The following is a 12,931-nucleotide window of genomic DNA, read 5'->3' as shown; positions in this document are numbered from 1 at the left end:
AATTTGCTACAAAGATCCCGGTGCGGAAAGCCCCCAAGAGATCCTGGTACCCCACCTTCAGGATGGTAACCCTAAGCACAGCTGCCTGCTTGTCATTGTTTCTTATTCACTGTCTCACTTTCTCATGATGGCATAGATGGTTTAACTGGGTCTACGCTTGAGGCTAAAGTTGACCTACCTCCAAGCTCAACATAGGCAGTCATTGGCAGGAGATGGAGGAATGTCTCTGGAAAAGATGCAAAGCAGATGTTGCAAGTGTAATGTTGGGCAGGAACGACATAATAGTTATGGGGTAAGAGTTTTCCAGGGTGGCTTCAGCACCTTTCCCTTAGCCTAGATGCTGACCTGCTGCTGCAATACCTGTACTGCTTTTCAACAAACAGACGTTGGCCTTCTCAAACAACTCTTGTATTATTTACAGACTCTGTTTATTAAACTCTGCCATCCTTTCTTCCATACACAGCTCCAGTTATTTGCCTGACTTCACGTCTTGTGGCACCTGCCTAAAGCAACACATCCCCACCACCACCATTACATTATTCAATTAAACACAGGATCTCTCCATGTACCCAATTGCTGCATTCCATTGTCTGGCCTTGAAAGGGAGACCACTGGAGGTAGGAAGAGCTCCGAAATCACAGGCACCTGTGAGCCCAAACTAGGCCTTACAATATCCACGTTAACCCTTCTGATGGAATGAGGGTGCTTAAGCATCACAAGGGTACAAATGAGGAATTGACTTAATAAAAGGAGGGGAAGAAGTTTTTAAAAACAAACTGTATTTATTCATATCTGAGCACAAAGAGGAAAGCTCAAGGAGCTTCCAATCCAAAATGTGTCCTAAGAAACAGGAGCAGAGATGGGGACAAACAGGAAATGAAGAGGAGTGCATTTCCAGTGGTGCGTTCATTGCAGCCAACTGATTTATTGGGGCATAAAGGTTCACTGACCCCTTTTAACGATTAATTTGCTTAAACCCCTTTTAATCAGATATGTTGTGCTGTGGAATGCAAACACCATTAATAAATAATAAAGGACACGTTTTAATTGGCATACATGCACATAAATACTTGAGGATATACTTGTTATCGGCATATATATACATACTTGAGGATGTTTCTAAATGGAGGGGGGGAAATAAACCAATGGACCCAAAAAAAAACAATGAAATGTAGAAGGGCACAGTGAACCCCTACAAGTGCAACAAGAAGTGGGAAATACTCTTTTCCTAACCCAGTTTCTAATTTGCACTTCCTGGACAAGCTGACAAAGCAGGAGCAGGACAACTCTAGCAGATCTTGTCTAACGGGTCTTCCTAGATCACATATCTTCTTTAGCCTCCTTTCAGTCCAGCTTATAGCAGGATGCAGGTTGTGCTGGTGGCCTTAGCTGACCTCTGTCAGAATGTAGACCAGGGCTTTGCCTCTTTGTTGCTCTTACTGGATTAATCAACAGAAGAGAAAGGGACAGTTTGCAGTAAGAATACACCAACAAAGCGGAAAACCTATGCCGTAGCTTGTTACAATTGAAATATTTTAAAGAATAAAAGAGTTTTTAAAAAAATACCAATATTGTTCTCCTCTTTATTTGTAAGGACCAAACCAAAATGGTGTCTAGATGTGTTGCATTTTCAAAGATTACTTTTCATCAGTGGTTATGTCCTAAATCATAAAACAATCAAACAACTTCTTCTCCCCACCCATGTCCTCTCATGACTGACAATAGGGTTTTCTGGGCCTTCCAAGAAATCTCCACCCCCACCCTTCCCCCGCTGACCTTTTACCCATGAAAATGCATTTCAGTTGCCTCTTCACAGGAATACCACAGCAAGTGTACCCCACAAAGGCCCCTCCCACTGTATACGCGGAAGCCTGTTGAGTAATTGCTTTGGAGATAAATAACGCCCGTTTCTTACTCCCTACATTTGTTATATGCAAGAGAATTGACGCGCAGGCAGCTGAAGAGAAACCATTGCTGGAGGAGGTAAGAAAAAGGTGAGTCTGCTGTCTGAATGGACTGTTAGCATTGAGTGGTAGGAAAGAGAAGAGGGGAGGGATTCTTGTCAAGGAGACGAAATCCCAGCAGGCTCTGCTCCAAGCAAGCAGACTGATTCTCTGTCCTCTGACTCTCTCTCTGATGCACATGGATTCTTGTAACATCTTGGTTAGCAACTACCATCTAGAGACAATTGGAGCAGTGGGAGAGTTCATTTTCATTCCCTCTAAGACCTCTACACGTTTCACATCTGAAATGCTGTAAATAAATAGAACTGGAAAAATCCCCGCAGATTTTGAAGTGATACAGTCCCTCTGGATTCCACCTCCCCCCCCCCCCATGGATTGTATAGGCTAGACCAGGTACTTCGGTCACATTGTGAGAAGATGAGGCATTGGGAAAGAGTAGGAATAGAGGAAGACCCAGCATGAAATGGATTGACTCATTCATGGAATCCTCAGCCCTCGCTTTGCAGGACCCAAGGAAGGCTGTTAAGAATGGGGTACTTTGCAGGACATCAGTTCATAGGGCTGCAATAAGCTAGAAGCGACTTGAGAGACATACACTAGGCCCAAGAACTGATTTAAATGTGATGCTGCCTGAAGTAAACTCTTCTAGGACATGAGACTCAAAACAGGGGCAACAATGGTGTTTTTTGGCCCCACGTGGATATTTGTGGGAAAAGCTTTCTTGCTTCCGCACAACTCTTTGGCGTTTCTGTGTATCTCTGGGGTTTTCTTTCTTCTCACTGAGGGGGTCTGAGACAGACAGACAGACAGACAGACGTCATAAGAAACAGGAGCAGAGATGGGGACAAACAGGAAATGAAGAGGAGAGCATTTCCAATGGTGTGTTCACCGCAGCCAACTGATTTATCGGGGCATAAAGGTTCATGGACCCATTTTAATGTTTAATCTGCTTAAACCGCTTTTAATCAGATATGTTGTACTGTGGAATGCAAACACCATTAATAAATAATAAAATATACTTTTTATTTGGCATACATACCCATATGTTCCTAAAAGTAGGGGGGGGATAAACCGCTGGACCCAAAAACGATGAAATGTAGAAGGCCACAGTGAACTCCTACAAGTGCAGCAAGAAGTGACAAATACTCTCTTCCTAACCTGTTTCTAATCTGCCCTTCCTGGACAAGCCAATAGAGCAGGAGCAGAAGAACTCCAAGTCTTGTCTAATTGGTCTTCCTAGATCCCTTAGCTTCTTTAGACTCCTTTCAATCTGGCTTCAGGCAGAATGTTGGATGGTGGTTATGCTGGTGGCCTTAGCTGACCTCGGTCAGAAGGACTGTGCCTCTTTGTGGCTCTGAATCTATCAGCAAACTTTGTTCCTCTGGGGACTGTGCCATCTGACATTTATATCACATTTATCAACAGAAGTGAAAGAGGCAGTTTGCAGTAAGAATACCCCAACAAAGTGAAAAACCTATCCCACGGCTTGTAACAACTGAAATATTTTAAACAATACCAATATTGTTCTCTTTAGTTATATGGACCAAAACGGTGTCAGGATGTGCTCCATTTTCAATGATTACTTTTCATCAGTGGCAATGTCCTAAATCATAAAATAATCAAATTTAATGTATTACAATAGTTCTATATTTATGTCATCAAAATTATTAATTATCATTCTGCTTCTTACATGATAATTGCGTGCTCTCTAAGGATTTTCATTCATTCAATGAATTGTTCCTTAAAATACACATCTCTATATACATAATTAAGTCATAATGCTTACTCATATAAAGTTTCTTCACATGAAAATGATACAATAATTTATTCTTCAATCGTTCAAAATTCAAGTAATAGTATGCTCCGGCCCACGGCTCTCATGAGTATTGGGAATACTTGTCAACATGAGTACTCCCAAAATTTCATCATGACTCTGTGGTTTAAAAGCAAATTTAATTTGTGGAAGTGTAAACAGTCTCTTATCTTGTCCAGAGAACCTTTTCTCCCCACCCCCCTCTGACCTGTTACCCATAAAGATGCATTTCAGCTATCTCGTAACAGAGATGCCACACCTAGAATACCACACAAAGGCTCCTCCCACTGTCTATGCCAAAGCCTGTTGAGTAATTGATTTGGAGACAAATAATACCAGTTCTTTGCTCCCTCCATTTGTTATATGCAAGTGAACTGAAACGCAGAGAGCAGAAGGGAAAACATCGCTGGAAGACGCAAGGAAAAGGTGAGTCTGCTGGCGAAACCATTGCTGGAGGAGGTAGGAAAAGTATTGTTTCTGTCCGCCTCCTTGGTTTTTGTTCCCATGACTGAAGAGGGTTTAATGTCCAATACAGGATTCTGCAGAGGGGGAATAGAAATCTCCTAAATAAATTAATTTCTGCCTTAACACCAAAGATGCTCACCAAGATGAGCGCACTTAACATATTGCCCTTCCTGTTCCTCAAACTCATGAGATATCTGATCACCACGAGCAAGAGGTGGGAGAACTCGGGAACTTTGTATAGCATTGCTTGTTTTTTTGAGGAAGACCCAACACTGCGATGGATTTACTTGGTCATGGAATTCGCAGCCCTCAAAGTCCTGATTTAAAGGAAATTTGCTACCTTGGAACAATGTTGGGGTTGTTTGCCCCCACGTGGATATTTGTGGGAAGAGGTTTTTTGCTTCTGCACAACACTTTGGTGCCTCTGTTTACCTCCTGGGTTTTCTTTCTTCTCCCTGAGGGAGTCTGGAGGTCCAATACAGGACTCTGCAGAGGGGACATAGAAATCTCCTAAGGAAGGATGTTCGCCAATACAAAAATACTTATCATATAGGCCTTCCTATCAGAGGCCGTTTATCCTAGTAGCACATGGAGGACATGCTGTTGGACCCACGGTTCCAGGGAACCCATGGTGTTGTGTGGTTAGGTGACCTTCACACTGTGATTCCTAAGGGGTCTTTAAACTTATGCAGCTTGTGGATCATAACAACAAAACAAAGCTGTCAATTGCCCCCAAATATCCATGGGAAGGATACATTGCTATTACAACACCAGGAACAAGAACAGTTGTGCTATGCTAAAGCCCCACAAGCCCTTAAACCCTTAAACAAGCTCTGGCGCTAGGGCCCTTCAAATCCTAAACCAGGCAAGTTTCCTGTTTCTCAAACTCATATCTGGCCTTCAGAAACAAGAGTAGGGTTAGCAATGGGGGAATAGCCTGTCTTGTATTTTTAGTTTCTTCTGTGATGCTTCCCTTTCAGGTGCTGCAATGACCGGTCACCTCATTTGGTGGAGTTTCCTGGTCCTGTCCCTTCTGGGACCGAAGTCTTCTGCTGACAATGAAACTGTAGTGGTCACCAGCAGTGGCCCTATCCGGGGAAAGCATCTCCCAGCTGGCTCAAAAACAGTCACTGCCTATCTGGGCATCCCCTACGCAGAACCCCCTGTGGGGAAACTGCGTTTCCAGAAGCCTGTTCCCCATCATCCATGGAGTCCCATCCTGGATGCCACCAACTTTGGCAATTCATGCCCTCAATTATTATTTTCTGGGGTACCTAGTGCTGAAATATTCAATCCCAACACGACTGATTCGGAGGACTGTCTCTTCCTCAATGTCTGGGTTCCCCATCCCCGGCCCTCCACACCAGCTGCTGTACTGGTCTGGATCCATGGTGGTGGGTTTCTTCAGGGCTCAACATCCATGGCTATATATGATGGAGCATTCTTGGCTGCTACCCAGAATGTCCTTGTGGTCTCCATGAATTACCGTCTGGGAGCTCTAGGCTTCCTTTCATTACCACCAGCTGCCCCTGGAAACATGGGCCTTTGGGACCAGCAGCTGGCCCTAAGATGGGTGAGGGAGAATGCAGCTGCCTTCGGAGGAGACCCCACTCGGATAACCATTTTTGGCGAAAGTGCTGGAGGAGCGTCCGTCAGCTATCACCTCCTCTCCCCGGGGAGTCAGCCGCTCTTTGCCCGTGCTGTTCTGCAGAGTGGAACGGCCACCGCTCCCTGGGCCTGGGTGAGTCCTGAGGAGGCAAAGAGGAGGGCCTTGTCCCTGGCTGGCATGGTGGGCTGTACAGAGGGTGACAACACTGCCATAGTGAGCTGCTTGCAGGAAAAGAAAATGGAAGATATTCAAACATATACGTTTTTAATTTTGAGTAAGAAACCCCCTTTGAGCCTTGAATTCGTACCAACGACAGATGGAGATTTCCTTCCCGATGACCCCCATAAACTTGTGGAGTCCAGGCACGTTCTGTCTAAGCCTATTATGATTGGCACCACCTCTGACGAAGGGTCCATCTTTGTCTACGTTGCTGCTCCTTCCTCACATAAATTCAATGAAAGCTTCTTGACCTGGGAAGAGCTCTTGACGCTGCTGAACGCAACTATCCCCAATGCAACAGAAGACTTCATCCAGTCCATTGCTCTGACGTACAGCAAAGAAGAACCAGAGGGCCCAGCACAGAATCGTTCTGCCCTCTCCCAGGCCTGGGGTGATTACTTCTTTGTATGTCCAGCAAACAGAATTGCCACCGAGACTGCAAAGAATGGAATCCCTGTGTATGCTTACACCTTCACCCATCACACCAATGGGTCCATTTGGCCTGAATGGATGGGGGCATCCCATGGATCTGAGATCCCGTACCTTTTTGGAACTCTGACAGTATTACCGAGAACCAATGTTACACATACGAAGGCTGAGTTAGATTTAATCACTCAAGTGATGCAATATTGGGCAGACTTTGCCAGAGGCGGGTAAGAGAACTGTTCGCTTATTTGTTTATTGGAGAAATATCTTATTAGTACAGTATTATCCTACCTTTCTTCCATGGGGCTTAAGTCATTGTCTACTTTAACCATCTAACAACCCTATAAGACATGTTATGGTGATACGTACACACAAACACAGAGAGAGAAAGAGAGAGAGATTCTCTAAATCACTGTCCCTAAATCACTATATTTCATGTCAGAATCAGGATTTGAACATGGATTTCCTGGATACAGCACTGTAGCCATTATACCATGCAGACTTTTATAGCTTTATTGTGGGCAATTATATTTTTTGTCTGTCTTTCAATATTAAATTCCATGATAAGCAATGAAAGGCTAACAACAATTACTCAGAGGAATGAAATAACAATAAATTAGGAAGATTTTTTTAAATCATATTACAGATGCTGCATAAAGTAAGTTTGCCATTAAATACTTAGATAAATAAAATCTGCTAGACTTGGAACCCAAAAGACACTGGATCTCCAAATTGGATATTCTACAACTGGGGCTTCCTCACAGAAAAGGCCTTTGCTCTGGGCTTTGTCTGCCTAATGTTAGAAGTCAGGGTCACCAAAGTCACCAACTCTATGGGGGATTTTAAATGGCAGTTTGTGGAGCCATTGACGCCTGGGTTCTTGGTTACATGTTGACAGGGATGAAAGCTTCTCCAGCTCTGACTAATCTTAATTTACTACGGTAATTACAAATGGGAATGCAATATGAAGCAGAGACCTTACCAAAGTACGTCTTTTACTAGCTTTGTTTTTTAATACTGTAATCCTTGAGTTTCATTAAGACAGGTAAAGAAGAAGAAGGAGAAGGATCTTTTATGCCATTTATGTCTACCCGACGGTGTCTTAAAGAGGGTTACACTTGCCTTCCCTTTCCACTCCCCAAAACAGGCAACCTGTGAGGTGGGTGAGGCTGAGGGAGCCCTGATATTACTGAAGAAGATGAGCTGGTTCTTATATGCTGCTTTTCTCTACCTGAAGGAGTCTCAAAGTGGCTTACAGTCACCTTCCCTTCCTCTCCCCACAACAGACACCCTGTGAGGTGGGTGAGGCTGAGAGAGCCCTGAGATTACTGAAGAAGAAGAAGAGTTGGTTCTTATGTGATGTCTTTTCTCTACCTGAAGGAGTCTCAAAGAGAGAGAGAGAGGGCCTTCCCTTTCCTCTCCGCACAACAGACACCCTGTGTGGTGGCTGAGGCTGAGAGAGCTCTGATATCACTGCTCAATCATAACAGCTTTATCAGCCCCATGGCAAGCCCAAGGTCACCCAGCTGGCTGCACATGGGGGAGCGCAGAATCGAACCCGGCTCACCAGATTAGAAGTCTGCACTCCTAAATACGACACCAAACTGGCTGAACTAATGAATAAATAGATGAATAATGAGATAAATAGATAACAATATAGATTGTATACCTTGTACATAATTTGGTTTCATTGAAATCTGACTTCATTTTTGTCCAGCAATCCCACCCCTACAGATGTTGGTGAGAAAACATGGCCGCTCTATGACCCTGAGGAGAAGAACTTCTTTCGCATCAGCACAGAGCCGCCTCAAGTCATGACGCCCTCCCCCGCCCGGCACTGTGGTTTCTGGAATGTGCTCTCATCAAAGGCATCGAGACCAAGTGAGTTGAGGCCCTCAAAGTGGGAGGGAGACCCAAAGCCTTTCCCTGAGGTAGACATTCCCCCATAAACTGTGATTCGGTTGGAATCTTGGTCAGCCTAGAAATAAAATCATATTATGGCCATTCTAGAACTGTTTAGGATAGTAACTGTGAACTTCCTTTATAGTTCCTGCACCACAATTCTGCTCTGCCAGAAGTATTTCAGGGGACGGTGCAATAATAGTCTTGGTTCCCTTTGCCTGCACCTCGACTAGGGATGAGCTGAAATTCACACAAAGCAAAATCTGCACTGAATTTCAGTCTAGGGTCTGCGAAGCAATGTTCAGTGAGGCACGTGCTCCTAGAGCAGTCTCCGGCAGTTCATGAAACTGAGACTTTTCCTTAAAAACTCCATCAAATTCCCAGGCAATGGTAGGGGTGGAATACTCTCCAGCTTTCAGAACACTACTTGAGGCCATCCAAAGCTAGACATGGACGGCAGACTGCTGATCAGAGAGCACCCATTCTGGTTAACGAAGGTATTGTTTTTGACCTTTACATGGCTTGGGTCCTACTTACCTATGGGACCGCCTACTTCCTTATGCCCCCACAGGACACTCCACACTGCAGGTATGAATTTGTTGAGGGGCACTTTTTCTCCATTATTTCTGGGTTTTTTCCCAGCAGAGACTGGTGATAGTCCCCGATAATTGTAAGGCTCATGCCACTTTAAAAAAATGCATTAACTTTTACCCAGGGACCCCCAGTCCAATCTGCACATAACTTAGAGGGCATCTGGGGGGCTTTGAAGGCTGAGGTCCTTCTCCTGTACAGACTCCATCCCCAGAACTCCAGGAATTCCCCATCCTTGATTTTGCCAGAAACAAAAACACACCAACAATCCTATCCCTTGCTGGTGACAACAGGGGAACGGACAACACTGGTTTTGGTGACCACAGGTTTCCTTCTGGTTTATCTGGTCTAATTCAGTGCGGGGTTCATTTTATGTGCTTTCTTTCTTGCCAGATATCCCTTCAGACACTGCTATTCCAGCTAATCCAGAAGGCAATAAGAAGCCAGAATTATGAATTAAGGGAAATATATATGGATGGAGAAAGAGGATGGTATTTATTTATTTTGTTTGTTTGTTTATTATTACATTTTTATTCCGCCAACTCTCAGGCCGGCCGGCTTGTAGCGCTTCACAACAAGTAAAAACATAAAAACATAGGAGAGCAAGATTACCACTTTGCCAATCATGCAATACAATAGAATAACACCATTTAAAAAGACAAGGATGGCAGGCATAACAATTCCTAGTAGACCCATATTCCTCATTCATCTATTCCCGGCAGTGTCAACAGATGTAAATCTGGGACCTCTACTCGGTGGGGTCACCACATCCCAATGAGGTCCCTCTTCTCCTTAGATTCCATCCCCAAATCTCCATGAATTTTCCAACCTTGGTTACCCCCTCCCCCCAAAAAAAGAAAAGAAAAGAAAACCTATACCTGGCTGGTGATTAAAAGGGATCTGACAATCCTACTCTGGGTGACCACATGATAATAGTGTTGTTTCTGGTTTATCTTGTCTAATTCAGTGGAAGATTAGTTTTCTGGGCTTTCTTTCTTGTCACAGAACACCCTTCAAATTATTGTGTTCCAACCAGTCCAGGCGGTGATAAGGAGCCATAAATATGCATTCAGGGAGATACACATGGATGGAGAAAGAGGATGGTATGAACGGGAAGGAAGAAGTCTAAAGGAGCAGAGGACAACAGAGGAAATAAAAGTTTATACCTTTATGCTTTTGCTTATATTAGTTTCTGCTGGCTTATTTTAAAACATTAAAACATGTAACATTTAAAAAATAAAATCCAGTAATCAGCTTCTTCTTGCCTTCTTCTCAGGCCCAATCAAATCTACATTCATTTGACCAAATTTACTTAAACTCCTGAGCTCTCCTGTGTCAGTGTCCCTTTGTTTCATGCACATCTTGCCTCTGATTTGATGTGAAGACTGTCAACACAGCTCTGTCAACACACTCTGGGTTTTGTGGAGAACAAGCTTGGAGAACAGAAAGTGAGAACTTCCTGGCTGAGGAAATCTCTAGACTTAACAAATCTGTGTTGTGACATCTAAATCTAAGTGTTTCAACAAACTGGGGATAAACACAGTAAAAACCTAGAATGGAATCCCAGTTTGGGGCCACGAAACACACCGATTAAGATATCAGAGGTCAATTTGGCACAGCTTGGACTGCCATCTGCAACTTGTGAACTTCTTGTAGATTTTGGGGGTGAGTCTAGGGAGGGTGGAGTCAGGGAACAGAGGAGGCTCAGCGGGAATGTAATGTCATCGAGCCCAGTGTTTGAGGCTGCCATTTTCTCTAGGGGACCTGATCTTTATAGTCTGGACATCTACTCAGTGGTACTGTAATTCCAAGAGAACCTCATACCCCACCTTTAAGTTGGTAGCCCTACGTACAGTGGCAATATAATGTCACTGAGTCCAGGAACTGAAGCTGCCATTTTCTCTAGGGCAGTGGTCCCCAACCTTTTTATCACCAAGGACCACTCAACACTTGACAACTTTACTGAGGCCCGGTGGGGGGGGGGGTGTAGTTTACTCCTCTACTCTCAACCACTGCCCTAATGCTCTCTAATCACTATGGTAATGTTTAAACATCCCTTCAAAATAAGATACAGACCCGCCACAACAATGAACATAAGGAACATTTTATTTTCATGGAAATTTTAACTCATGACAATGACAAATCAATGGGAACCCTGAGCTTGTTTCTCTGCAACGAGATAGTCCCATCTGGGAGTGATGGGAGACAAGGGCACCCGAAGTGTGTTGTAAAGGGCCGGGGGGGGATGAAGTAAAGGGCCGGGGTGGGGGGGAGAAGGCGTCCTTCGTGGCCCATCTCCAATTAGTTGATGGACCACATGTGGTCCGCGGCCCACAGGTTGGGGATCGCTACTCTAGGGGACCTATGACCCCTAGGATCCCCAGGTCTGCAAGTACAATGTCCATGCAGGCACAAAGCGAACTGTGTGCAGTATGATAGCACTCTACCTATAACCATCAGACACAGCAAAGCATATTCTTACTAGTATCTTGTCCCAATTATAATTGGAGCAAAGATTCTCATGCAATAGGCAAACACTGAAGACAATTATCTGAAGAAGAACTGTCAGTTTCTTTGCTTACCAGCCTGAAGCCAGTAGCAGCTGAGAAAGCAAGTTGTGATTCATAACTAGCTGTGGACACACCTCCGGGTTTCATCCCCCAGTCCTGACCTGATAGTTAAGGGTCAACCAGCTCAGCTATCCACCCTTGGATCCCCAGGCCTGCAAGACCAGGATCCTCATACAGGCACAAAGTGGGTCTACACTCGAGGCTAAAGTTGGCCTACCTCCAAGCTCAACATAGGCAGTCATTGGCAGGGGAAGGAGGAATGTCACAGGACAAGATGCAAAGCAGATGTTGCAAGTGTAATGTCGGGCAGGAACACATAATAGTACGCGGTAAGAGTTTTCCAGGGTGGCTTCAGCAACTTTCCCTTAGCTTAGATCAGGGGTAGTCAACCTGTGGTCCTCCAGATGTCCATGGACTACAATTCCCATGAGCCCCTGCCAGTGAATGCTGGCAGGGGCTCATGGTCATTGTAGTCCATGGACATCTGGAGGACCATAGGTTGACTACTCCTGGCTTAGATGTTGACCTACTCCTGCAATATCTGTACTCTTTTTCAGGATACTGAACTTAGCCTTCTCAAACAACTCTTGTAGTATTTACAGACTCTGTTTATTAAACTCTGCCATCCTTTCTCTGATAAACAGGTCCAGTTATCTTCCTGACTTCACGTCCATTGGCACCTGCCTAAAGCAACACATCCCCACCCCCAACATTACATTATTCAATTAAACACTGGGTCCCTCCATGTACCCAATTGCTGAATTCCATTGTCTGGCCCTGAAAGGGAGACCACTGGAGGTAGCAAGAGCTCCGAAATCACAGGCACCTGTGAGCCCAAACTAGCCCTTACAATATCCACGTTAACCCTTCTGATGGAATGAGGGTGCTTAAGCATCACAAGGGTACAAATGAGGAACTGACTTAATAAAAGGAGGGAAGAAGTTTGTTAAAAAAAACTGTATTTATTCATATCTGAGAACAAAGAGGAAAGCTCAAGGAGCTTCCAATCCAAAATGTGGCCTAAGAAACAGAAGGAGAGATGGGGACAAACAGGAAATGAAGAGGAGTGCATTTCCAGTGGTGTGTTCATAGCAGCCAACTGATTTATTGGGGCATAAAGGTTCACAGACCCCTTTTAATGATTAATCTGCTTAAACCCCTTTTAATCAGATATGTTGTGCTGTGGAATGCAAACACCATTCATAAATACTGAAATATACTTTTTAATTGGCATACAGACATATATGAGGATGTTCCTAAATGTAGAGGGGGAGAAATAAACCACTGGAACAAAAAAAAAGACAATGAAATGTAGAAGACCACAGTGAACCCCTACAAGTGCAGCAAGAAGTGGGAAATACTCTTTTCCTAA

At 44.3% G+C, this 12,931-nt stretch overlaps 1 protein-coding gene across 2 annotated transcripts; it reads left to right on the top strand.

Annotated features, from left to right (window-relative positions):
- Positions 1-1,874: 1,874 nt before the first annotated feature.
- On the top strand, positions 1,875-10,244 carry LOC143831582 (cholinesterase-like). Of its 2 annotated transcripts, none has more exons than XM_077324673.1 (6): positions 1,875-1,994; positions 4,148-4,203; positions 5,223-6,723; positions 8,214-8,377; positions 9,383-9,480; positions 9,995-10,244. In XM_077324673.1, the coding sequence occupies exons 3-5, from the start codon at positions 5,231-5,233 to the stop codon at positions 9,442-9,444; spliced, it is 1,719 nt and encodes a 572-aa protein (XP_077180788.1). In that variant the 5' UTR covers positions 1,875-1,994; positions 4,148-4,203; positions 5,223-5,230; the 3' UTR covers positions 9,445-9,480; positions 9,995-10,244. The 2 variants fall into 2 exon arrangements, with proteins under 2 accessions (XP_077180788.1, XP_077180789.1); XM_077324674.1 differs by having other exon boundaries at positions 1,927-1,983.
- Positions 10,245-12,931: the final 2,687 nt, after the last annotated feature.

Source organism: Paroedura picta, chromosome 3, assembly GCF_049243985.1.
Source record: "Paroedura picta isolate Pp20150507F chromosome 3, Ppicta_v3.0, whole genome shotgun sequence".
NCBI classification, from domain to species: Eukaryota; Metazoa; Chordata; class Lepidosauria; order Squamata; family Gekkonidae; genus Paroedura; species Paroedura picta.
Note: the sequence above shows the minus strand (reverse complement) of the source record. Positions and strands in the feature narration are given on the sequence as shown.

Bases quoted from the DNA above. Each gene is read 5' to 3' on its own strand.
- LOC143831582 (XM_077324673.1), top strand. From the start codon at position 5,231: ATGACCGGTCACCTCATTTGGTGGAGTTTCCTGGTCCTGTCCCTTCTG. The intron at 6,724-8,213 runs GTAAGAGAACTG...ATTTTTGTCCAG, and splicing joins GCAGACTTTGCCAGAGGCGG to CAATCCCACCCCTACAGATG. The intron at 8,378-9,382 runs GTGAGTTGAGGC...CTTTCTTGCCAG, and splicing joins ATCAAAGGCATCGAGACCAA to ATATCCCTTCAGACACTGCT.